The 25,393-nt window shown below is 36.4% G+C and overlaps 1 protein-coding gene across 6 annotated transcripts in view; it reads right to left on the bottom strand.

Annotated features, from left to right (window-relative positions):
• CSMD1 (CUB and Sushi multiple domains 1) overlaps positions 1-25,393 on the bottom strand; it is a 1,231,811-nt gene that overhangs the window by 94,201 nt on the left and 1,112,217 nt on the right. For all 6 annotated transcript variants that reach the window (XR_013928146.1, XM_080387724.1, XM_080387722.1 and 3 more), the window contains 3 exons: positions 23,692-23,880; positions 19,338-19,484; positions 6,476-6,664 (listed from right to left, as the gene is read on the bottom strand). Coding sequence is in view for 5 of the 6 variants with exons in the window: in XM_080387724.1 (XP_080243850.1) it covers positions 6,476-6,664; positions 19,338-19,484; positions 23,692-23,880 (525 nt within the window). In the remaining variant the exon portion in view is untranslated. The remainder of the gene's footprint in view (positions 1-6,475; positions 6,665-19,337; positions 19,485-23,691; positions 23,881-25,393) is intronic.

The raw sequence follows: 25,393 nt of genomic DNA, 5'->3' as shown, positions 1-25,393 counted from the left end.
TTTTTGTTGTTCCTTTAGAATCTCTCTCTGATAAGCAATTATTCTTTCAAGCTCACAGATTTGCTGTCAAGTTAGTGAAGTTTGAGTAGTATCTAGGTTTTCTTGCTTATTTATTTATTATTTGACCAGAGTTCAGTACAGTTCATTTAACAGTATCTCAAAATATACAATTTTAGGGCAGAGTACAATTATAAAAATATCTATTTCAGTCACTTTTAGGAGAGGTCTCCAAGGCAGGATTGCCTTCTGCCAACTGATTTCTCCTTTGACTTTAGTAATGAAAAGAAGAAAGGCATCTTTTCAGTATCCATTTTTTAAGTTTATTTTAATGTTAAGTTTGATTTTAAAATATATATTTATGCACAGAGATTAACTCTAGGTGCTTGAATAAGTCCATAATGCTGTTAAAGACTTTATATTTTCCCCATGGTGCTTCTGAAGGGAAAGTCATAGTATTAGTTCCTCTGAAAGGATATTTTTTTACACAAAATGGTAACTTGGAGCAGAGAAACCATCACATTATTACAATGAATCTATTTAAAGAGTTCATATAAACCAATGTACGTGTGCACAGAATCACTAGCTGTTTTCAATTCAGCTTCCAGTTTATTGCTCTTCAGTAAATACAGTGAACAAAACATAGCTTTGAAGCTTTCATTTCTAAATATTTACCAATGAAAAATGGAGGTTTATGAATGAAAATGTCTTTTATATACACAGTCAATTCTAGGAAGCAATTCAACATTTTAGCAGTTAAAAAGTCCTGTGGGTATTTGTTCCTTTCCCCTTGAAACTGTGAATTTCTATTATTGTAATAAAGTCAGTATATTTCAAAAGAAGAAATGACAGCTTTTGTCTGAAAACTATTAAACAGAGGTGAAAATAAGTGGGTTTTTTAATCTGATTTTTTATTATCGTTTACCCAATTCAATATAAATGATTAATTTCACAACACATCGTCATGGTACCATAAACACAATGCTCAAATTTGTTTTCAGTATTCCCAAGCTGTCACATTTGATGCATTTAAATTAAATACAACACAGTAATTTGCATATGATTATAATGAGGAGAGGTATGCATTATAAAATGATGAATGGTTAGTTCATTTCAGTTGTTGCTTCCATCTGGAATCTGTCAAATTGCTAATAGAAGTAGAACTGTAGGAATGATCCAAAATAAGGGCTTCCTTTGTAACAGCTTAAGCAGTGCTGCTTTTAGCAAAATTGAGTATCTCTCCCTCAGTAGGTAAGGGCTGTGCTCCTGTCACTAGAAGGAGCAGCACTGGCACAGAAAAGGGAGAGGTGATAAGGAATGGGTTCTGAAGACCCACACTTACTGCTCTTAATGGAGTTAGAGAAAGTGGAGAAGGAGGATAAAAGCAAGTTCTGCTGCTTCTGGGAGCAGGTCTTTGTATTAGGAGTCACTCCCCACAAGATGACCACTGCAGGGGCGGTATATTTTCAGGGCTCCGCTGTACTCAATATAGGTACTAATTTTATATAGGTACTAATTATAGGTACTAACATGTACTCATGTTAACAGAGCTGCATCTGGTTCAGCACTCTACCTGCTCCCCTAATAAGCAATTTAATCCTTTACCTACAACTAGAACCAACTCTGACCCTCTGTCACATTACCAGAATTTTATGCCAAGTTGCTTGCATGCTGAATTGACAGAAAATTAAACTGTCACTCTGTTTTACTACAACATAAAAATGCCTATACATTCTCCTTTTCCAGTCACACTTACTGTGAAATATTTCAGTGTCTCCAGAGCCTTGCACTATGTCCCTCCCTGGCCTCAGTTATTTTTCCGCTTTGTGGCAATACATCCGAATGCTTGATGTAGAATGTAACTGGAATAAGATTTAACTTCTCAACTCTTTCAGGTCTCCTTTCTGACATCAAAACAACAATCTCTGTGTTAAGTGTGTATACATTTAATTGTATAAAACTAAAATACAAAACTATCGGTCTAACCACTCATCCATGTGTATGAACATCTATACATACAGGTGGACCTTATTCTAGTTCCCTTTAAATATTTCAGACATTAATTAACTTCAAATAACTTAGTGGTTTCTATGGAGCGAGAAGAATTTATTTTGTCATTTGAGAAGAAACAAAAAGCCTGTTTAGTTCATGTTAGCAGCAAATACTTCTGTTAGCATTTGCTCTTCACCTTTAGTAACAACCTCTCTAGAAACTACTGAAAAGTTCAAGACCGAGTAGTTCTTATGTGCAAGTTTAAAGAACAACAGATGTACAACACTCAGGTCACAACCAGGTGAGCTTATCAGTTATGTCAGCTCTGATGCCACGTCCAGTGTACCAAAGCACCTCAAAAATCTATGCTTACCTGTCACAGTTCACCACTTTTTGTGTGTACCTCAGCCCTCTACTGTCTCTTTCCTCCGCTCCTGCTGAACCCTGTACTGCTACATTGTGAGGTTACTCTCACTGCTGCTTCAGCCACTAATCACAAAAGCAGTTTTGGCATTCTGGCTCTGTTCCTGTTACAGTCTGTTTACTTGTTGTTAGCTTCTCCCCCAGAAACTAGGATTAGAAAGAAATATTCCTGTTGCTACTAATTTCTTGAGGCTGCTAATGGCTTTTAGAACAGTAGTGTGCAAACAAAACATATCAGCACAGCCAGTTTCACTAAATAGCAAGTACTTTGATGTCTGAAGAAAAGTTAGCTGAAGTAAACTGAAACAGCATATCGTCTTTGGACAGTGGAAACAAGTCACTGCTGTCCCACACCCAAGTATTTTGAAGCTCCCAGCTTCCCATATGATTGAAAAATGATAAAGAATGATGTCAGAAAATCTTCTGACTTGAGGAACCGCCAACATGCCTCTTAGGTCAATGACTAGATGAGACTGCCAGGTTCCAGCTGGGAGATGTGCATTCAGAGTATAAAAGATACATAACTCAACCTTAATTGTCTTTATTATCTTGCACAGCAGAAAAATATACTTCCTCCAAAGAACAGGTAATCAACACAAATGTAAAAGCCTTTTACCACCTAGAAACTGATAGGCAGTTTTAGTCGCTCTTTGATGTTCCACATGTGTTACTGCAATTTACTTCTTACCAAAATCAGTAAATTTAGAGTTTAAAGCAATCCTTTAAAATATCTATACACCTATATAATTTTAAGATGCTAATGTATTATTCATATTTAAAGCATGCAAGTTCACTGCATATAGAAGAGAAGCTGGAGACTGCATTATAGTCAGACACTGAGTTTATTTCCATACACTGTAAAATCTCTAAATTTAACGCACAAGCATTTATCATCTAGTGACCTGTTTCTAGCATTGAACATAGTGCTGAGAAAAAGTATATAAATACCCTAAAATTCAAGGTAGCAAGAGAGGAGGCCCTAAAAGTGGGATTCATAACAAAAAAACTCCGAGTGGCTTATGTCTGTGACATCCAATCAGAAACATCAGGGAGAACCATGCCACAGAAATACTAGTTCTCAGGCTTGGATACATACAAGAATAACAAAGAAACCAAAAGGGCTATGTAGCCATAGGGATGTGGGTGCAAAAACCAGTTGGTTATGAATGGTCATCTAGTCTATTCTCCTATCACAAGCCAAAATTATACTTGACCAGTGTTTATCTAATTTGTTCTTGAAAAACTTCTAATAATGAAAAGTCCATATTCTCCAAAGGGAATATATTCCAGTGTTTCACTAGCCCCTTTGAGAAAAGAAGAAAAAAATAAAGGTCTAACTTCATATCCTGTTGAGATAAACTTAGCTGTAATTTCTTTGTCCAGAAAGGGCATTTATAATTATTTCATTCCTCTTTGGAGCTACTTTTAGCCTATTAGAGGATTGTTACCAGGTTTCCCCTCAAACTTCCGTTTTTTTTAGTCTACAGTAGTATGCTTCTCACTGTTTTGTATTTTGAAATATGATCATAGGTCTAGAGTACATTATAAAAGGAAACAGGGATTTGAAACTCTTAAACAGTGCTACTTACCTCACATTTTTTATTTTAAGACTGGTTGCTAAGAGGGATATTTTTTGCATAACAAGATTCAGCAAAAAGGTAAAAGCCCAAGTTTAATTTCATGCTCAAACACACAGAATAGTTAATTTTATGAAGAAGTTTGGTGGTCCCAGGCTCAAGGTTCTTGAGCAAAATGCAAATGGATCTTTTCAAGCCAGGTCCATAAAAACACTTAATGTCTTCTACCCCAGGTCAGACATGGAATCCTGTTATGGTCCTGGAATAACCTTTGTTTAGCACAGCAAAAAGTACAAGGATCTCTAGCTCTGCAGTGTGGTTCCATCCACTTCAGCAAGCACAGAGGTATCAATAGTAACAGTAGTTGGAATCAGGATTTTAAGCAGGAAGTGTTGGCTTCAGCTATATTTTTTATCATGACTGTCATAGGTTTCCAGCCTTTCCAAGTACCCACAGTCCAGACAAGAGAACTTCTTCCTTAAAGTAGGCATCTCCAGTTTTCTTTTATAAACCTACTAGGGAGTAACTCCAATGGTGAAGAGCGGCCAAGTGTTCTTCAAGACTCCTTAAAATTATTTTTAACTCTTAAGAATGAGTGGGAGAAAATCAGGAAGAAAAAAGTCAAAGGCTGAGTCCTGTCTATGAAGAACAGTTGGGATAAAGAAGGGTGTTTGCTCACACCTCCCAGAGGAGCACAGCCACTCCGTCACACTGGCACTGCCACCACGTCTCCAGACATCTGCAGCCCTGCACTCCTGATCCATATGGACCCTGACAACTTGCTTTCGGTTTTTGATGCTAACTGCTCTTCTTGCCAAGCTTTTCTCTCATTTTCTCTTATCACCTATTCACCCCTGAGCCTCAGCCTTCTTTTTCTACTCTCTCCCAGCACAGGGATCTGGACGCGAGCTAAGCAGTGGCCAAGGTGACGCATGTGGTTGCCAGGATCATTACTGGGGCCTGTACTACGTCCTCTCAGCAGCTATCTACTGCTATTGCATACAAATTGCTATTTTCGCTGCTTATAAATATTTTGAACATAGCATGGCTCACATTTCTCTTTTTCCTTCTCATATGAAATAAAAGCAATCACAATACTTTCAAATGTCCTAGATAGGAGTCAAGTTCTTCATACATTGTCCATTATTACATGCATCTGCACTTGGGAAGACCAGAATTGAAAAATATCTTCTGACCCTACCAGAATAACCCTTATTATATGTGTTCATATTTAAACTGATATTGTTATATTAAATATGCAAAAAATAACTCCTCTTTTTTGATAATACAATCACATTTGATTTCAAATGTTACTTCTGACACAGTCAAGTTATTAATATACAAATATAACCCTGCAGGGCTGGTTTTACAGAAATTTCAGACTTAATCAAAGGCATTTTTATTGGGAAACATTCTATAATGAAATCCTTGAGCTGGACCAAAGGTGTAATTTTAATTAATTTTCAGAGAGAATGCATGTATTTTGGTAACATATATTTAATAACTTTAGAAACACACTTTCCATTTCAGAGTTTATTGAACACTATATGCTTCATCCAGACGTACAAGTTGGAATAATTGTGTCACAGTTATAACAGTGGCATATTAAAATTGAGGAATTCTACATTAATAAGATCTTTATAGTAAAGATTAAACTCATTTACTATCTCCAAAATCTTTTTTCCCCTGCTGCTAACAGAAATCTAGGTACACACAACCACATACATTACTGAAATTATAAATACGGCTTAAAGTTAAAGAATAAAATGTATTTGTGAACACGCTGCATTGCTAAAATTTCACAGCAATTTCTTGCACAGAGTATAAAATAAAAAGGACACAGTGTCTGAAGTATTTTGTTATTTTTTTGAGTCTGCTTAATTTTTGTTCAGAATTTATTACTGGCTGGGACTCTGTTCCCTGGTTACCCATGATAAAGTCCTGGACCTCATGTCAAGTCCTGCACACATCTGCACATTTTTCCTCCCTCTAACTTTCTGTGAATTATTCCATTCTGCCCTTAAAATTGGTGACTGTTTTCTTAAATTGTTCAAAGAACTGTTATCTCTATTATTCAGAACTCTTTACACACCTTATTATGTTCAGATACAGTTTTCTGTCTTTAAGCATTGTTTTTAAAGCGATTTTCTAAAATAATCAAATGCATGCCAGAAAACTACTGAATTTTTATTTAAAAGTTCTGTAATACAACAATACTATGAGCCGTGGACTGTTTAGATATGTATTTTACTAAACAAGAAAGTGCTGAAAATGTATTTTTCATTTGGTCTGTATTTGACTACATTACTTCTTAATACTTCAGCTCTGCACATATTAAGTACACAAGTCAATATGTATTTGGATAAATTCATTATGTCAGTGTGTCTCTTGGCATACAGCAGTATTGACAATGCTGTATCTGTTTTGTAAAATATTCTTTGCAATGACATTACAGAAGCATACTCAAAAAGAAAACATTATCTTACCTTGGCAGATTGGCACAGGAGAATCCCACTGATACATGCCATTTTGGTGACGCCTACATGTCGCGTTACTGTGACCAATCATTCTATAGCCAGGTTTGCAGTAATAGCGAACTTTACTTCCAGCAGGACCCCCTGTTTTATTTATAATTCCACCATTTCTCAAGACAGGGTTTAAGCTGCAATAGGGAGCTAAATGCCAAAAAAAGGGACATTATTAAAACCACATAAAACACACGTCATGTACCAAGTTCTCATTATTTATGATATGTGCAAACTTTGAATGCCATTAAAATTAGTACAGAATTCTTTACATTATACTTTTGGAATCCTCAGTGAAGATTCAGACTTCTTATGCAGAAATACCATGAAGTTAAAAAACACAGTCTATAATCATAAGCCAGTTTATGCTATTGTACATAAGGAAGCTGCAATCAGGAAACATACAGATGATTCAGTAACTTCACTCACAATAAACTAATTCAAATTTGATACATTTATAAATATAAAACTTTACTGAACCACACAATATACAAAACAAACAAAAATGAACAATTTTATTTTAAAAATCCAGTGAACTTAGACATCCAAGTAGAAAATGTATCCTTTTGCCAAATATGTTAAAAATTTGCATGACCATAAACTGATTCCTCAGATGCATTTATTTCCACATCAAAATTAATGTAATTTTAAAGTACACTTCCCCAAAGATATTACATGACAACTGTATTAAATTTTTAGCAAAAGAATGTAACTTGAGTGCAGCTTCTTAAATGTTGAATTTACACTACATCTGAAGTAAGATAGAATGTACTTGTTTAAATCTAAGTTTTGAAATGAAACTAAACCTTGCTAACCTTAATCATTACTACTACAAATACTTTTCATAGAGAGGTTTTCCTGACCAGTGTGGTCGTCAAGAACATGTGACATATAGGCGAAATGTTTAGACATGTCCTGAAGAAGTAAAAAAAAAGCACACAATGTATAATTGTGTCAAAAGTGAATAATAAAGACCTTTTTAAAAAAAAATATCCAAGATTGCAATACCTGTACATAAGGATGGAGTATGATTACCCAAGCCAGATCCAGGGGTCAAGCAAAGGCATATGATAGTTTGACATACATGTGGAGTTTAACACAAATTTGTTTCTTGCATGCAAACATTTTTCACTGATAAAAACAATACGAAATAATTACCTTAACTTTATATTGATGTACAAGTCACTGCACATTTGCAGCAGTGCACCATGTCAAGCTTACACAGATTAGTATCTTTTCAGAAGAAGCATGGTAAGACCATGGATTGCAGAAAATAAACCTGGCTAAACATCCACCACCAAAATAAGCCTATGAACTTTTTCACAGGGAAGACAGTATTGAACTTCACTGATAACTATGTCAGTACCAAGCACACTGAGACTGTAACTGCTGCTACAATACTAACTCTCTACACTATACTGAAATGTGTCTTAAGCATACTATGATGTTTGTATCATTATCCAGTAGATGTTGTGGTTTTATTTCACAAGTGCAAAAGTGCAGAATTTGGTTTACATCTATAAATATTTTTCATACTATTCATTCATTTCACACAACCCTGATTTCCTTCTTTCAGCTTTCAGTATCTAGCTCCCTCTTTTTCTTTTAATGCATATTTTGTCACCCTATGGTGCAACTATGATATCGATTACCACCTAACGAGGGATGTTTCTGTTCATTCACTATGGAGAGACAAGGTTGATTAGACTACCAATTGAGATGCTTCCTTTAAGTGTCTAGGTTCAGATGCCAAAGGTATCAAAGTCAATATTCCTAAGAAATGCTACTCAACAAAAGCAGCAAAACTAGGTCCTACATTAAAGATGCTGAAAAATGTAGTCATCTGTTGAGATTATATTAAACTACAGTTCTCAATTAAGCAAGATTATTTCTACTTGAAATATCATTTTTATACATTCTTTCACTTGGGGGGTTATTGGAAAAAATATATATAAAAAGGGAAAAAAAACCCCAAAAGCCAGGTTAAAAATCAGTAACCTAGGATAGTTGAGTAAAACAATTGTTTGGCACCACATTCTGCATCCCTTATAAGCACAGTGACATTCAGTTACACGGCTAACTAAATGAAATAAATTACTGTTTAAATTTAAAAGGGGATTTGACCTCTAAAGAAGCACAATAAATATGGATTTATTTTTTTTTTCAATCTACTGAAGAAAAAATGATACTGTTATTGCAACATAAGCTGGTTAAGACTAAAAGACCACTGGATAAGAATACTAAAGTCATCTCTAGTAACCTTTTAAGCACTATTTAATTTTAAATATCCTAGGAGACCTTACCAACAGCAGGTGAGTCCTAAACATATTATGCCATTCAGACAAAACTTTAAATTTATCTCCTCAGTACTACAATTCTAAACAGAAAATATTTGCCATATGATGTATAACCCTGTGGCCCGGTAATACAGTGTTGCCTTTGCTAGTAACAGGTTACAGACTTTGTACTGAGTTTGCAAGTCCTCAGGACCAAGGTTTGTCAGGTTTGTGTCATCTCAACCTTTTTTTGACCTGCCTGCAGCTTGGTTTTTACTTTCTTTAGGTTTAACAGCTTTTTTTTTTTTTTTTTCCCTCTGGTCAAGTGGGTACACGTGAATTATTTTACTTTAGAATTATGTTTATAATTTCCTATTATCTTTTTATGGTACGATCATACCATTATATAGGTACTTATAACAAGCAATTATTCTGTATAGAATAAGATATTTAGGTCTCTAGTATGGTGATGTATAGACAAACAGAGGCCTTGAGAGGTGGGGACACAGGATATAGTTAGAGAAGCAGAGGCATGGTACAATAAGAGGGTGACAACCTGTGCGCTGTCTAAAGCTATACACAACTCACCAGTGATCAGTTAAAAAACTTGTAACTCAGAGCTGGGCAAAAATGATTTTCAGTAAAAGAGCAAAAAAATCGTAACTACATGTAAAATGAAGTATATACAGTAGAATCACGTGTAACTTAAATTCGACCAACAGCAGGGTGTAAAAATGTGTTACCCACAAAAATTTACCCACAAAAATGATTCTACGTGGATCTTAAGAGTGAGGAAGAAATCAGTATCACAGTCTTCCTGTTGAAGAACTCCAGCTGCTGATGGCCTGCAGTATCTCCCCCAACATACAAACACCAAACTGAAGCATTGCCAGCGAAAGCATGACTGTAGCACCAGGGAATAGGTTATAGTGGGAAGTGTGTCTACAACAATTCTAACCATACTGATTTTCTGTATAGTAGCTTCCACATATTCTTCCTTTTTCTTCTTTTTTTTCCTATAACTAATTTATCTGGAGTAGTAATTCTTTTACTAAACTGCTAATGTGTCAGTTATATTAACAGTAAATTCTTGGCTAAACACTTAAAACGTAGGCTTTTCCCCATAACAAGATTTTGAGTATAACAGGTCATACCTTTATCTTCTGATTACCAGGGAGCTTACTGCCATTTTTTTAGCTGTAGTTAATTTCAACAATATACAGTATATATGAACCTCCAAAGAGATCAGCTTTAAAATGGCATGAAATATGGAACATTCGGGCTGCTGAATTACACAGAATGATGTCAAAATACTGCAAATTTCATGGAGGGCCACAGGGGAAATCTATTAGCCATAATTTTTGCTTACGTTGTAATAATTAGTAATGCCCAGAGCCCAAAGGCATAGTTTAAGCTCTCCAGTGAACTAACTGGTGTTCAGAAAAAAATCAAGCAAAAAAATCATTGAACTGAGACAAAGGAATTGATATAAAAAACCAAAAGGAACAGCAATATTGCTCAGAATTTATTTCATCATCACTTTGGCAAGTGTACTTAATTCCTAATGGTTATTACTGCAGACCTCCTATAGAAATCCATATCCTCCTTCCCCAGCTACCTTGATGACTCCTGATGATCTGTTGCTTTCAACCATCATTTCAACCTACTGTCACTAGTGCTCACTTCTCCTGCCACCCCAGTGTCTCACTGAGTGGTAGCAGCTGCATGGGACTGCAGGAAATTGGGAAGAAGAGATCTGGGAACAGAAATGTCTTGGTAAAGTTTTGTGGTCACTGGAAATTGTGCAAGTTAAAGGCAGAGGTTCAAGTGTGAAAATAAAGCTATGACCTATGTTTGACTGGATAGGAAGGTTCTAAGTGGAAAAAAAAAGAGAAAATATTTGACACATAGGTACTGGGTTTAAGAGCCCAGGGGAAGAACAGTCATGGCAGATTATGCAATGAAACAAGAAAAGGAAGGGAGGGATTGCAGGCTAAGAGCCAGTGATGGAAATGAGAGGAAGAGAAGGATCTGGTTAGCTATTAGAAGTGGCATCAAAAGGATGGATGTATCAGAGACTGACATTAATTCCGAATAAAATACGACACAAGAAAACCATATGTATGTATGATTCATGGAAAGAAACTGGAAATAAAAATATATACGGTAAATCAGAATTGATTAGTGGGAGCCAAAAGATCAGACTGAAGCAAGGAAGAAGCAAGATAACAAATAAAGAGAGATACTGTAAAGAGAAAGCAAGGGATATTAAGATAGGAAGCTAGAAGGGTAAGAAAGATCGACAAGAGCTGGATAAAGATCTTACATTATCTACCAGAGAACCACTAAAAGTAGACTGATTTGTAGGGAAGGGTAGAACAAGGATGGAGATCAGAGAAAGGTCGGGGAGCACAGCTAGACTGGCTTGGCAAAGGTATTTTGACCAGAATGAGTGTGAGGTTTGGGACAAAGTAGGTATAGTGAATGCGACTACACAAAGCAAGGTGAATTCCTTGAAGTACAATGAATAGTTCAACAGAAGGTAGTACAGAAATGATCTCACATATCAGAAAGGGGCTGTGCCCACAGATTAGCAAACTTTACAATTCCATGACTCTTAAGAGTATCCCTAAAACCCATAATAATGTGCATTTTGTGATATGAATCATAAATGTTTGGATAACTTATATTTAAAACAGTTATTTACCATAGATTGAATCCATCTACTCTTTCGGAAACTTTTGTTAATGACATCTGAAAGCAGTGCCAGAGGACAGCAACAATGATGCAGGCAAGCACTGCCTGTAGTCCTCATCCATGTCAAAGCCCTAACAAAACTCATTGTATTTTGTGCTGCAAAGGCAGTGAAATATGAATAGAAAAAGCTGATACTCAAACAATTTATTATGTCTAAGCTACACATGGCATAAAAAGAAGGAAAGCATTTGAAGCAAATTATTTAAAATTCTGAAGATGGATTTTAGTTTACAACTCTGAAAAATCTTGTTGAAGACTAACACTTGTTGAGACAGAGAAGGGATACTGATAACACTCCATACAATTCCCTTCATAATCTACAGTTCGGTAATTTTTAATCTGTTCTTTAAACAGAACTCTCCTCAGAGTCCAGAATGAAGCATACACAACATCTTCTAGGATCAGGAACTGACAAACTAAATGAAGAACCACACACAAGACAATAAATGAAAAATGTCTGAAGAAGTGGAATGCAAGTAAATGCTTGAAGAATGTCAGACTAAAAACTATAGCCACTGTCAGCTGAGTGAAAATTCAGGGTTTAAGCAGGAATCTCTACAGACTGCTCATAAAATATTGCAGCCTTGTATCAAGGACTACTAAGATAAAATGCTGGTTTTGTCCCAGCCAGTTTCCTACAGAGCATCTGTCCTGGAATATCATGAGGCTTAGCTGAAATAGATGCAATGACACAGGAGTGCTCTCATCTAGGAATGACAATGTTTTACCACAAAACGTGATAAACTTCTATGAAGCCATTCCAGTGACCTGAAATAGTTTTACATTTACAGATTTAATTTACAATTTACTTTTCCAAATGATATGGCATCCACATTCTTTCAAGGCCTCTTAAACACCAGTAGTTTTTGTAATGCAACATATTGAACATTTTCAGCTCATTTATAATCACAACATCCATTTGTCACTTGCAACTGAAGACCAACAGGGTAATAACTGCCTAGCTAAATCACATATCACCTAGTCAACTTATGTGTGGACAGCAGCATAGATAAACACTGATAAGAGTTATCAGTCAACAAGATAAAAACTTGCATTTGCAGGACCATACCCTTCCCTTCACAAAGAATATTCTCTTAAGGGCTGGAACATTTAAACATTTATGCTGAGATATTTTATTTTTTTTCTGTTTGAAATATTCTGTCTAAGGGAAGGTCAATTAAATAACTCCGAATTACAAAATAAAATAATTTGAAACTGGATGTCCAAACCGCCCCCCCCCCCCCCCCCCCCCCCCGGTGATTTTGTAAGTCTCAGTCACACAGTGAACACCATGACATTTACTCTAAGAATTTATTTTAGCAAAGGACTTAATTTCCCAGCAGTATTTTTGATCGATACTTCAGACAGAAACCAATATGAAGAAGATACTTATAACTATTCACTGGAACAGTCCTATGTTTGAAATTATAAATAAACAAAATACCTTCTTTCAAATCACATGTTGCTTTTGTTTAGTTTATATGCTAGATTTTTTGTTGACAGATAAAAAGTCACAGCTTAGTCCACTGCTTCCTTCTAACTTTCCCATTTGGATACTTACTTGTCTTTATCATCATATTACCAAGGGATCTTATGTCCTTTGTGCTGCTATTCTGTAAATATCCAATAGGCAGAGGTTTACTATCATACTCACTTTATACAGACTCACTTTACAGATAAGAAATCAGGAACTGGCTGAAGTAATTAGTTATGGACACAGAAGAAAACAAAACCTACCTCTTCTGTTTACTGAAACATTTCCTTAATTAAGGGACCATCCATTCCACATGTTATTTTTCACTTTATAATGTACAGAATCAACAAGGAGATTAATACTCAAACAAGCAACAAAAAAAAAGGTCAGGTGGTCTTTCTTTTGCAGTTATCTCTTTTTCAGCTGGGATGGAGTTAATTATCTTCTTAGGAGATAGTAAGGTGCTGTGTTTTGGATATGATGTGAGAACAGTGTTGATAGCACACAGGATTTTTTAGTTGTTGCTAGGTAATAGCTATACTAAGTCAAGGACTTCTCAGTTTCTCAGGCCCTGCCAGTAAAAAGACCGGAGAGGCACAAGGAATTGGGAAGGGACACAGCCAGGACAGCTGGCCCAAACTAGCCAAAGAGGTATTCCATACCATGAAATGTCAATCTCTGTATATAAACAGGGGGGTTGGTAGGGGTTGGGGATCATTTCTTGAGCACTGGTGTGCATCAGTCGGCAGGTAGTGAGCATTGTGCACCATGTGTTCCTTTTTTCTTTCCCTCTGGATTTTATTCTTTCCCTCCCTCTTTTTATTATAACTGTTATTGTCATCATTGTTATTATTGTTCTTTCATTTTTATTCTATTTCATTTATTAAATTGTTCTTACAATTCAACCCTCAAACTTTCATTCTTTTCCAACTCTCCTCCTCATCCCCCTGGGTGAGAGGGGAGTGAGTGAGCAGCTGCGTGGTACTTAATAACCAGCCAGGGTTAAACCATGCCAGCAGTTTATCTTTAAATCTAGTAAGTAAGCACTATGAAAACAAGGTAAATTTGCAAAGGCCGATTCCCTCTTTAGTGATATAATTGTGAACATCTGCCTCTTCAAAAATTACATATCTGACTAAATAACCTATTTATAGCACAGATGTTCTTACTGATTGTTCAACATTTATAAATGGTCCTGTTTATATTCCTTGTTATTCAAAGTACTGCATAAAACTCTGCTGTGTGACTTTCCTGCTGTATTTACAACAGCAAATCACCACCTTAAAGTTTAGGAACCACAGAAGAAACTATAAAGAGTCTGATGAATTTTTTCACACAGTTCCTTCATCATTTGTAACCAGCTACTGGAAAATGCAAGGAGAAACCCAAACCAATCAATAGCCTTTTCTTTCAAATTGAAATAGAAAGGACGTAGGAACAGTTGTTTCCTGGGTACAAAGCTTAAAAATAAGATTAAATGAATGGTGAAGAATTAAGATTCTTGCAATAACAGATGAGGTTACAAGAGCAGAATTAAGGTGGGGTGGGTTGACCCCGGCTGGATGCCAGGTGCCCACCAAAACTGCTCTATCACTCCCTCCCCTTAGCTGGACAGGGGAGAGAAAATAAAAGGCTCATGGGTCAAGATAAGGACAGGGAAGGCATCACTCAGCAATTACTGTCATGGGCAAAACAGACTCCACTTAGGGAAAATTAATGTAATTTATTACTAATCACATCAGAGTAGGATAATCAGAAATAAACCCAAATCTTAACACACCTCCCCCTCCACCCCTCCCTTCTTCCTGAGCGTGCTGGTTTTGGCTGGGATAGAGTCAGTTTTCTTCCTAGTAGCTAGTACGGGGCTATGTTTTGAAATTCTGCTGGAAACAATGTTAGTAATGCAGGGATGTTTTTGTTATTGCTGAGCAGTGTTTACACAGAGTCAAGGACTTTTCTGTTTCTCACACCACCCCACCAGTGAGCAGCTTCACAGTGGGCAAGAAGCTGGGAGAGGACACAGCCAGGACAGCTGGCCCCAAACTGACCAAAGGGATATTCCATATCATATGACATCATGCTCAACATATAGTGTTGGGAGTAGAAGGAAGGGGGGGACCTTGAGTGATGGTGTTTGTTACACATGATGGAGCCCTGCTTCCCTGGAGATGGTTGAATGCCTGCCTGCTGATGGGAAGTGGTGAATTAATTCCTTAATTTGCTTTGCTTGCGTGCGTGGCTTTTGCTTTACCTATTAAACCGTCTTTATTTCAAACTACAAGTTTTCTCATTTCTACTCTTCCAACTTTCCCCAATCCCACTGGAGCAGAGCGGGTGGCTGTGTGGTGCTTAGTTGCCAGCTGGAGTTAAACCATGACCCTGGGCTCAACTTCACTCCCTATTTCTCTACCTCTCTTCCCCCAGCAGCACAGGGGGATGGGGAGTGGGGGTTGTAGTCAGTCATCACACATTGTTTCTGTTTCTCCATCCTCCTCAGGGGGAAGACTCCTCACACTCTTCACCTGCTTCAGAATGAGGTCCCTGCCATGGAGGACAGTCCTCCACAAACTTCTCCAACATGAGTTTTTCCTACGGGCTACAGTTCTTCATGGGCTGCTCTAGCATGGGGGCTTTCCACAGGGTGCAGTCCTTCAAGAACAAACTGCTCTAGTGTGTCTCCCATGGGATCACAAATCCTACCAGCAAACCCACTCCAGTTTGGGCCTCTTTCTCCACAAGTCCTGCCAGGATTCTGCTCCAGCATGGACTTCCCACGAGGTCATAGACTCCTTCAGGCATCAACCTGCTCCAGGATGGGGTCCTCCACAGGATGCAGGTGGATATCTGCTCCACTGTTAACTTCCATGGGCTGGGGGCACAGCCTGCCATGGCCTTCACCACAGGCTGCAGAGGTATCTCTGCTGCAGTGCCTGGATCACCTTCTGCCCCTCCTTCTTAGTGTCTGCAGAGTTGTTTCACTCACTTATTCTCTTACTCCTGTCTTCTGACTGCTGCTGCACTTTTTTCCCCCTCCTTCTTAAATGTGTCATCCCCAGAGGTGCTACCACTGTAGCTGATTACTTTAGCCTTGGCCAGCAGCGGGTCTGTCTTGGAGACAGCTGGCATTGGCTTTATCAGACATGGGGGAAGCTTCCAGCAGCTTCTCACAGAAGTCACCCCTGTAACACCCACCCACCAACCCCCCCCACTCAGCAACTACCAAAACCTTGGCATGCAAACCCAATACATAAGGTAAAATAGAGATCTATGGTGGGGTTTTTAATATGTATGGCTACAGTTCTATTGGTAGGCAATTGCAAATTAGCTAATTAACCACTTATTTACTTATTTACCCTTGAATCACTAACAAAAAGTTAAGCAAAAGCCTGTAAACTTTATAGAGCGAATGTCAACTTGCAAAGTATCAAGCTAAGTACCTCTCTGCTTCCCAAATCACAGTGCCTGCAGTGGGTGTGCCAAGTAGTGTACTTTAATTCCTCCCATCACTACTTAAAAAAGTCATGCACCTTTTTCTTATGCTTTAATACTAGCTTGCTTGAGTAGAAATGTGCATACAGGGTTGTAAATTGTTGAGGAAGAACAAAGGCAATCAGCGTGTTCTGCAGGTGTCTTTCAAAGCAGTTTCAAACTTTCATCTCTCACAAAGTGAGTTTCCTAGCCTGGGCTCAGCAACTTCCACTTTCTGCACTCACAGATCTTCCCCATAAACTACATAGTTTTGGTGGAACCCAGCTGTACCAGGGAAGTCAGGTTCAAGCACTACCAAACAATAAGCAAGCAAGCAAGCAAGCAAGCAAAAATAAATAAATAAATGAACGAACGAATAAATAAATAAATAAGTAATAATAAAAACCAAAACAAAAAACCAGCATGCAATACCTTTTCCTTATATATTTGGCATCCATTTTGTGATTCTACCATACTATATCCCTTTCAAAGAATAAAAGGGAGTACTTCCATAGACCTGCAAGAAATTTTAACTGATGCTTCCCCTCTTACTTTCAGTATGCTATACAGATACTCACTAAATTAAGAGACATCACTTAATATCTAGGTATTAGTGCAGTTAAGAAATTTATTATTTAGATTAAAATCATGCTATTGCATCTATACTATATCAAAGCCCTTATAAGAATACCCCTCTGTTGTAATGCTATAGCTCTTTTCTACTAAGATTTAGCAAAAAAACTTAAATCATGATAGAAAACATACAAGTAACGTTAGACAAATTCCTTACACAAACAAGGCCATACATTAAAGAAAATATTAAGCATTCCTCTGAAAGCTTCTTTAAAAGTGAAAAAAATTTTTATCTTCAAATGAAATCAGTTGTGACAAAACTACAATTTGCAAAATTTTGTGCATAGGCATAGCTGGAGAAGAAGGGGAGGGTTGTGGGAGGGCAGTAATCCATTTCAATGGGTTCTTCATTATGAGGAAACCTGCTGGCTCAGTCACAGCTGCCACAGTATCAATAGCCTTTTTGGGATCTTGTATTTTTCCTACTTTCATGATGTTGCTTTCCCTCATTAAGATTTAAATCCAATTGTTTATGCTGCTGCTCATTGCTAGTCTTCTTTCATGCTGATTATTTCCATTGAGTCTCATGTAAGATGTACAGAAGTTTAGAGAAAAGTGCAGACATTGTTAGTGAAACAGAAAAAGCAAAACAGTTGTTTGTTCCTAAAACATAGCCATAAGGATCTCTCTCCAGTCCCCCAATTTTTTTATTAGCTGTGGCTAGTGCCATAATATTGATGAACTAAGCCCAGCAATTAGTCAGGCCACTTCTTCACTACTGCACAAACGTATAAAATAATTTCTTACTCCTCAAAAATCAGTCTCTGTAATAATTTGATAATTACAAAATAAATCCTTTACAGGAAGTCTATTCTTGTAACCCTTATATTACTTCCTCACAGAAGGCTCACTCCCTTCACTGCCACACATCTACGGGTTATCATCTGACAGAATCTCTTTGTTCCTTCTTCCACACTCCCAATCCATCTATTAGGTCCTGCAATTGCCTTTTCCCTATTAAAAACTAAATGAATTTTCAGTATGCTTAAAAACAACTTCCCTTTCCCCAGACCATCAGTTTCAGTTTGTCTGTAGTCATACTCCAAAGGCTGTTTGCAAGGTGGAGGCAATGCTTTTACTAACTGCTGGGGTTTGTTTGTTTGTTTGTTTTTCCTGACTGCTCATAGTTCTGCTTATAGTTCTTAAGTACGCAAAACAAAGAACATTGTTATTCTCTAAGCTCAGCGCTGAATTCTGTTTCAGTAACAAGAGAAACTTTCCACAGGTTAGAGAGCCAGTGCCTGTATAGTGCAGGAAAGGATCGAGCTCTGTGAAAATCATCTCCCTAAATGGCATTTAGCATGACTAAATATCTGCTGCTTGATAAAGCCTTCTTCTGAAACATTCTTATCATTCTTTTCTCTACCTAATTTATATCGACAATTATTACCCACCAAAATTAACACTTACAACCTTTACATTGCTAATCAAGTCCAAGCACAGAAAATGCAAATGTTAACAACAGACAGTAATTTTCACCTCCCTCTCCCTCTCCATCATGTAAATAGTTCCTAAACCAAGCCTTTTAGGAGCAATGTGTCTGCAGATTTATGTGTGAAAACATCTTAAAGAGACTGCTAACAGAATAAGGATCAATATGCCTACACACAGAGTATAATCCAGTATTGCAATACAAGTAACTGAAACCGATTATTTTTAACGCTATTTAGATAGAATATTTAGATACTTCCATGTCACCACAAGAGCAGATTCACCTGCAGCCTGTTGAAGAAGTGAGGCATTTTCCCCCCCCCGATTTTCCATTTATTTGTACATGAAGCATAGTAGTAAGAGTTGTGAACTGCAGCTCAAGGAAATTTTAAACCTACTAATTGTGTACTGAATTACAGGTGGAGTACCACATACCATTTCAAGAACAAAAATTCTCACTCTTGAGTACTTCTGTGTAAACCTAAGGGCTACTCCTCCCACTAACATTTCAAAGGCCTTGCTCCAGGGTCTGGTAAGACAAGATAGAAGGTTGTACAGAGAAGTATTTATTGGAGAAGTATTAATATGGAGATCTTTGGCAAACTGGGAAAAAAGAGTCCAAGTCCTCTGCTTACCTTGAACTTGCAATAGAACAATTACATATGCTTAAAATATACATTATAATAAATTCTCTTCAGAGAAACAGACATTATATTACAATTCTAATTTGATACTAAATAGTATATGTACCCACAAACTATAATTTAATAGAAATCATTAATACCTGAGTAACGGATCTTGAATCCTTTCTTGCTGGTTGCATGATCAGTTGACCAGCGAAGATATAGCTGATTCATTTTGCTTGTAAAGTTCAGCTGTCCAGTATGATTTCCACTTAAAGCAACCAGTAAAGGGCTTTGCCCAGAAGAACCTTCAGAGACAGACAAAGAAGCTATTGAAGTTTTAAAGTACTACCAGTTTCAGTAGTCTTTTTCATATTTTAACTCAGCTCTGAATGTGAAGATACAAGGAAATAATGGGAAATAACCTGACACATCACTGCCAGTGAAATAATTAAAAGATCTCTATTTAAACTATCCATCTGGTTTTAGGTTTTCACTAGAGTACAATAAAAAAATCTTGATACAAACAAACTGAAATATAAAACAATGAGTGTTTTTGCCATAAACACTGAAAAAATAGTGGATTTAAAAAAATAATTTCTATTTGGGACAATTACTTTGCATGAGGTTATGTTTTTAATCCTTGTCCTTTCATATCCATTATTTATTTAAGCTCTTTTCCTACTACTGAGTGGTAGCAAATCTACACATTCTTTGACATTGTACAGCTTGTATAATTTTAAACACCACCACATTACATAGTGAACACATTAGCTAAAGAATGCTGTTACATGTAAGATCATCACAGTTTCACTGTGGAATACACATACGTACAAGTGCTATGGATTTACAACACATACTTTATTAGGTCTCGGTCCTGTTAAAAGATAGTGTGTTTATTATAGTATTATTTTAGAGTAAAAAAAATCACTTGTGGGAAATAAAAGACACTAAAAAAATGTGTTGGCAGTAGACCAATATCTTCACTGCAATAAACCCTAGAAGCACAAATAATGATTTGGGGGCTATATAATAAAATAACATATATGCAAGAGAGAAAAAAAAAATAAAAATCAAACCAATCTCCAACTGAAAGCTTTCTGAAACATGAAATGGCATCTTCCTCCATATGAAGGTTATGGTTTCTCCAGCTGAACTGCTCCCTTTCATATGCTCACTATGCCTTTCTCTCCACATTTTTCAAGTTCAGGAAAACCATATTCAACCAACACTATCTTGGCCACAGCAGCTATTTCAAATAAAGAGGCTGCTTCATTCATTTTTGCTGAGTTTGAGCAGCTGCAGCCTGACCAGCTCATCTTATGTTGCATGAAAACACAAAAATAATACTGAAACAAATGTTACCTAAAAATTGAATATAGTTGTCAGCCTTCTCTTTCTCCAGTTCAATAAATAAAACAACTATATTCTCTGACTGGGAAATTTCAGGTACAAAAGGGAGAACAGAGAAGCCACAGCAAATCATAAAGATTAAGACATCCCAGTTACTAGGAACTGCAGTTCAGTCACCATAATGACAACACTACAACTAAATAATAATTACATAAGAAATTCTAACAAATACATATACAAAATAAGAACAAATAAGCATAGCTTTAGGCACAGGCTGCCCAGCATGCCCTCATCAAAAAGCTTTGTGTCTTGTTTGTTATTCATATTAGGGAGTGTTTGATGATTACAGTGTAGGGTAAATGATGAGGAATGCTGAGGTCAGTTCCTATTTTAGCTTTACAAAATTATTTAAAACATGACAATTCAATTGGTTTCTTTGTGCTTCACCCTGGGTTTTTTAAAATCTGTTTAATACACTTTACTAGTTAAAGTTTAGAATGCATATGTTCTTTCAAAATTCTCAAATACAGGGGCTAAAAGAGTACAATTACAAACAAAGATCAACTACATACAAAGAGATGAGAATCTTTCCTTATTAGTGATCACGAAGTTAGTTTGCACCATCACGTGCCACACTGTATTTTTTCACCATTGGGAAATCGGAGGAATGATTCAATGCATTTTAGTTTGCTTTGTTTTTCCTGAAGTTGAGTTTCACTTTCTGTACCTTACCTAGCAGGCAGCTTTTCAGATGATGTTCAGGAAAGTCACCAGCATGACTTAGGTGTTCTTGAGTCTGATTTTTCTATTATTATTTCAAAGTTTGTCTATATAAGGAAGTAAAAACTCAACTTCTGCTGTGCTGACCTGTCATATGATGCTTCTCTGGATATTAGGTAAAAGTTGACATTTCCATCTCTTTTCAATGACAGAAGATTTTTTATTTTGTTTTATTTCAGTGAGAAAAAAGAAATAGTCAAAGAATATTTGCTGTATTAAATAAATGCTATCTAGTGTAAGTAGCCCTAATACAGTGTTTTCAAGTTCAAAAGCCTTTAATAGTTATATTCATGGTACATTTATGGCTTCTCTGGTTTAGAATATAGACAGGATCTCCTAAGAGTATGACTGATAAATGGGAATGGCTAATGGGCTTATTGCTCCCAGCTGACCGGGGTGGTCTCATTGACTGGATGCCTATGCTGATCATCATCCAGCTGCTGAAGCATCATAATTTGCAATGTAGTCAATTAGGTGTAGTTACTATTTTGGTTTGCAGTCCAAAGCTGCCTTATAAAGTAATCAGAGACCTGTGTCTTAGCAAATACTATTTCTTTAAAAGTCTTGCCCGTTTCTATATAGTTTCTGCATAAAGTTTGGTGACACATCTTTCCTGGTGTAGATCAGTGCAGTTCTACTAATCTAAATAAAGGTATGCTGTTTTGGACCACACAAGGTCCCAGGATACGACATATATTTGTTGCAAAATGCAGCAACACAAGGAAATACCTAAGCTAGCTCTGAACAAGCTAGTCAGTTACATCTGTCACTGGAAACAGTATAGCCACACCAGCATTGCCTTCTGCCCCAACAAACTCCTCATGCTGAGACATGGAACTAATTAGCTTGGCAAATCACATTGCTAATGTGGCTACAGGGACACAAGCAAGTATCTCTGCAAGGCAGTGTAATGTGGCATATTTAAGTATCAACTTGTTAAAAGCTAGCTTAGGAATCTCTACATGGCACTGTACTGAGAGGTTATAAATACACCATTATCTTTCTCATTTAAATTTGCTGGTAGGTGGTAGAAAAAATTACTTCAATAAAGCTGCACTAGAGATGAATTTCTAAGAATGTGATCTCATGTCACAAAATGACAATGCTTAAAAATGTAGTAACTGACAAGCCTTCTGTCAGATCTATTATTGATAATCTGGTTCCACTACATTTAAATGCATAAGAAAGAAAACAAAAATCTTCATCAGGAACATTTAGCAGTTTCAATGGAATTTTTCAAAACAAAAAGAAAACAAAAAGATCAGGCCACTAGAAAAGTTCCAGGCACACTACATATTGTCATAAAAAGTAGAGTGGAGGAAAAGTCAGTCTTAATATATTTTTTCAGTCTATTTCCTCCACTCACCTGACATGGGCCAACACATGTTATAAAGAAACAAACAAAAAATGCTAATGAACTTGCATTTTAAAAACAATGAAAAATATTGTGGGTTTTTTTTTTTTAGAATGCTGTTATCAAAAAGTGAACAAAATTTAATAATTTTAGAGATTAAAAACCTACTACTTAAGAAAAATACTTAGAGCAAGATACCTCAAAAGATAGGACCTTTTAATATTTCTCATGTTATGAAACTCCCATTGTGAATACTAATTAGTTCTGTCATAGTTATCATGTATTTTTGGTTAATGAGGGAAGATACGATAATGGTCTGCAAATGAATAAAAATATATTAACAATCAGGGACTAGTTCCTCTCATCAATCAATGGCAAGAGAACAAGTGATAATAAGCTCAGAATTCAGCAGAAAATAAGAATAGAATGTAAATTATACAGGGCCCTTTGAGAAGTGCTGCTGTGAGTAACACTAGAAATTGAGGTTTTATCATTTCTCTACTCCTTGTCCCTAAACAGATGGTCAAATACTTTAACAGAGGTATATTCAAACAATGTGCAGCACCAGTTCTGCCATGCTATGGAGAAAGTAGACTGGGTATTCGGATTCAAATTTGAGTACTTAGACTAAATTTTATTAAATTAGACAAATGAAATTATAACCCCAAAATATTTCCTCACCAGAAAAGATCCATTACAAACCAGCACGTTAACGTCTCCTTTCAGACACCTCCATACACTTCCCAGGAAACAGAAAATGTGTTGACTTTCACAGGGGTGCTGTAGCTGCTACTGCTTCTCCTCTAACAATACCTAAGAATATTTAAAAGCTTCTTTGTCTTGAATACATCTATAAAAATCTTCTTTGGCTAACAGATCTACATTTAAGAAAAAAGTAATAGGAATACTGGACTGTGGTTTAAGTTTCAGATGTATCACTGCATTATGAAACCAATAACTGGAAATCAAGCCCCACTCAACCCAGTATTTGTTCTTTTGTGGTTAGACAGAATACAAATCTCTCTTACCATCAAATACTTCCAGCTCATCAAATTGCTTTTCGCTTTGAAACATTTCTACAAAGATGGAAATGTTATATCCTGGCTCAACCTTTATAGTCCAAGAACAGGTCTGAGAATTGGGATAGGTGCCTGGGTATCCTGGACTAAGGATCACTCCTGATGATTCTGTACGGATTTCATTTGCTGGACATTGTGCTACAAAGGACACAACAAGAAAAACAACAACAATAGCAATGAAATAAAGTGTTTCCTTTTGTGAAAAAAAAGTAGTTTTGTTTTTCAGATATATGTATGCTTCATATTCAGTTTCCAAATGAAAAGATGTTAAAATCACATTCCAGGTGGAAGGAACAATAAAGATCCCTTTAGCACAAACAGGAAAACAGGACCACCTTTATAAACCTTGCATTTATGGAACAGGATAATAATTATAGTAAAACATTAATCCAGAAATATTTCAGCCCAAAGGGTTTACAGAAAAGAGACTCATGTATGCTGCTGTGATCATTCAAACAGGTGAAGTAAAAGTCCTGGTAAAAATTTTTATTTGGAAACTGTCTTCTATTGGAGTCTTAAAAAAACCACCCACCTTTAATAATTAAGTCAGTTAAATGAACATGAAAACATACTGGAACTTCTAGGCAAACCCAGATCATTTGAAAGCATACACGTTTTGTGCAAAGTGTTTATTTTCAACACAGCATCCTCCAAATCACCAAAGACCTTCTAAGCAACCACTTCCCCTGTCACTTTATACTCCAAACTCATATCATTATATAAACAGTTTCATCTGGTATTCCTAGGCGTTTATGATTTCTGCATATGACAATGAGTACACTACATTAAAAAGCTGTAAATTTTATATCCTAAATACTGGATTTGATTAAGAAATTCTTTTCTTGGTCACTGTTTTTCTTTAACATTTTGCCTTTCATGCAGGACTGATCTTTCATGTCTGTTTGCTGTTGAAGTCTGATACGTTTTTGTCCAGAGTTTCATAATATATGTGCATTTTAACAATGTTTTCTGTGTAAGAGTCACAAATGTATCTTGACAGAAATGCATTCCTGGAAACTGTCTAGCACAGTACCCAAGTACTTGCATAAATTAAAGGTTATAGGAAAGGTGAAAAACATAACAACAGAGGAAAAATTGTCAGAGTGAAAATATGTTAAAGGGGAAAACTCACATATAACTATCTGAAACAAGTATTAAAAACTGGACCATTCCCCTTAGGTGGCCTTTTACAAACTTGGAGGTGAAATTTAGGTTCAGTTGCAGTCAAGAAGAATTTTGCTGTAAACTTCTGGAAAACAGTGTCAGGACTTAATCTTTAATTGTCCTCTCAGAGAAATTAAGCATACTGGTAGAGGAGGAAATTGTATTTTATAAAAGATGGCCAGTCTTTACCTTCTGTTCCATACACTGGAGACAAATCTGAACCCTCCACCAGAAGCAACAGTACAAACAAAATAGGAATTTTATCCATTAATTCATGTATAAATTAACCATCACTTTCCCACATAGTGCATAAACATTTACCTTTGAGAAGCTGGCTTATTCTTGTGCTTTCTCTAACCTAAACACAATTTTCCAGACTTGCATGTGGAAGGTAAGAGAAAGTGTACATGCCTGAATTGGACAATACAGTGTTCCATTCACTGTCCCAGATTCTTTAGAATATTTTCAATAACAGTACATCATGTGA

The sequence above is a fragment of the Falco punctatus genome, assembly GCF_963210335.1.
Source record: "Falco punctatus genome assembly, chromosome: 5".
Lineage (NCBI taxonomy): Eukaryota > Metazoa > Chordata > Aves > Falconiformes > Falconidae > Falco > Falco punctatus.
Note: the sequence above shows the minus strand (reverse complement) of the source record. Positions and strands in the feature narration are given on the sequence as shown.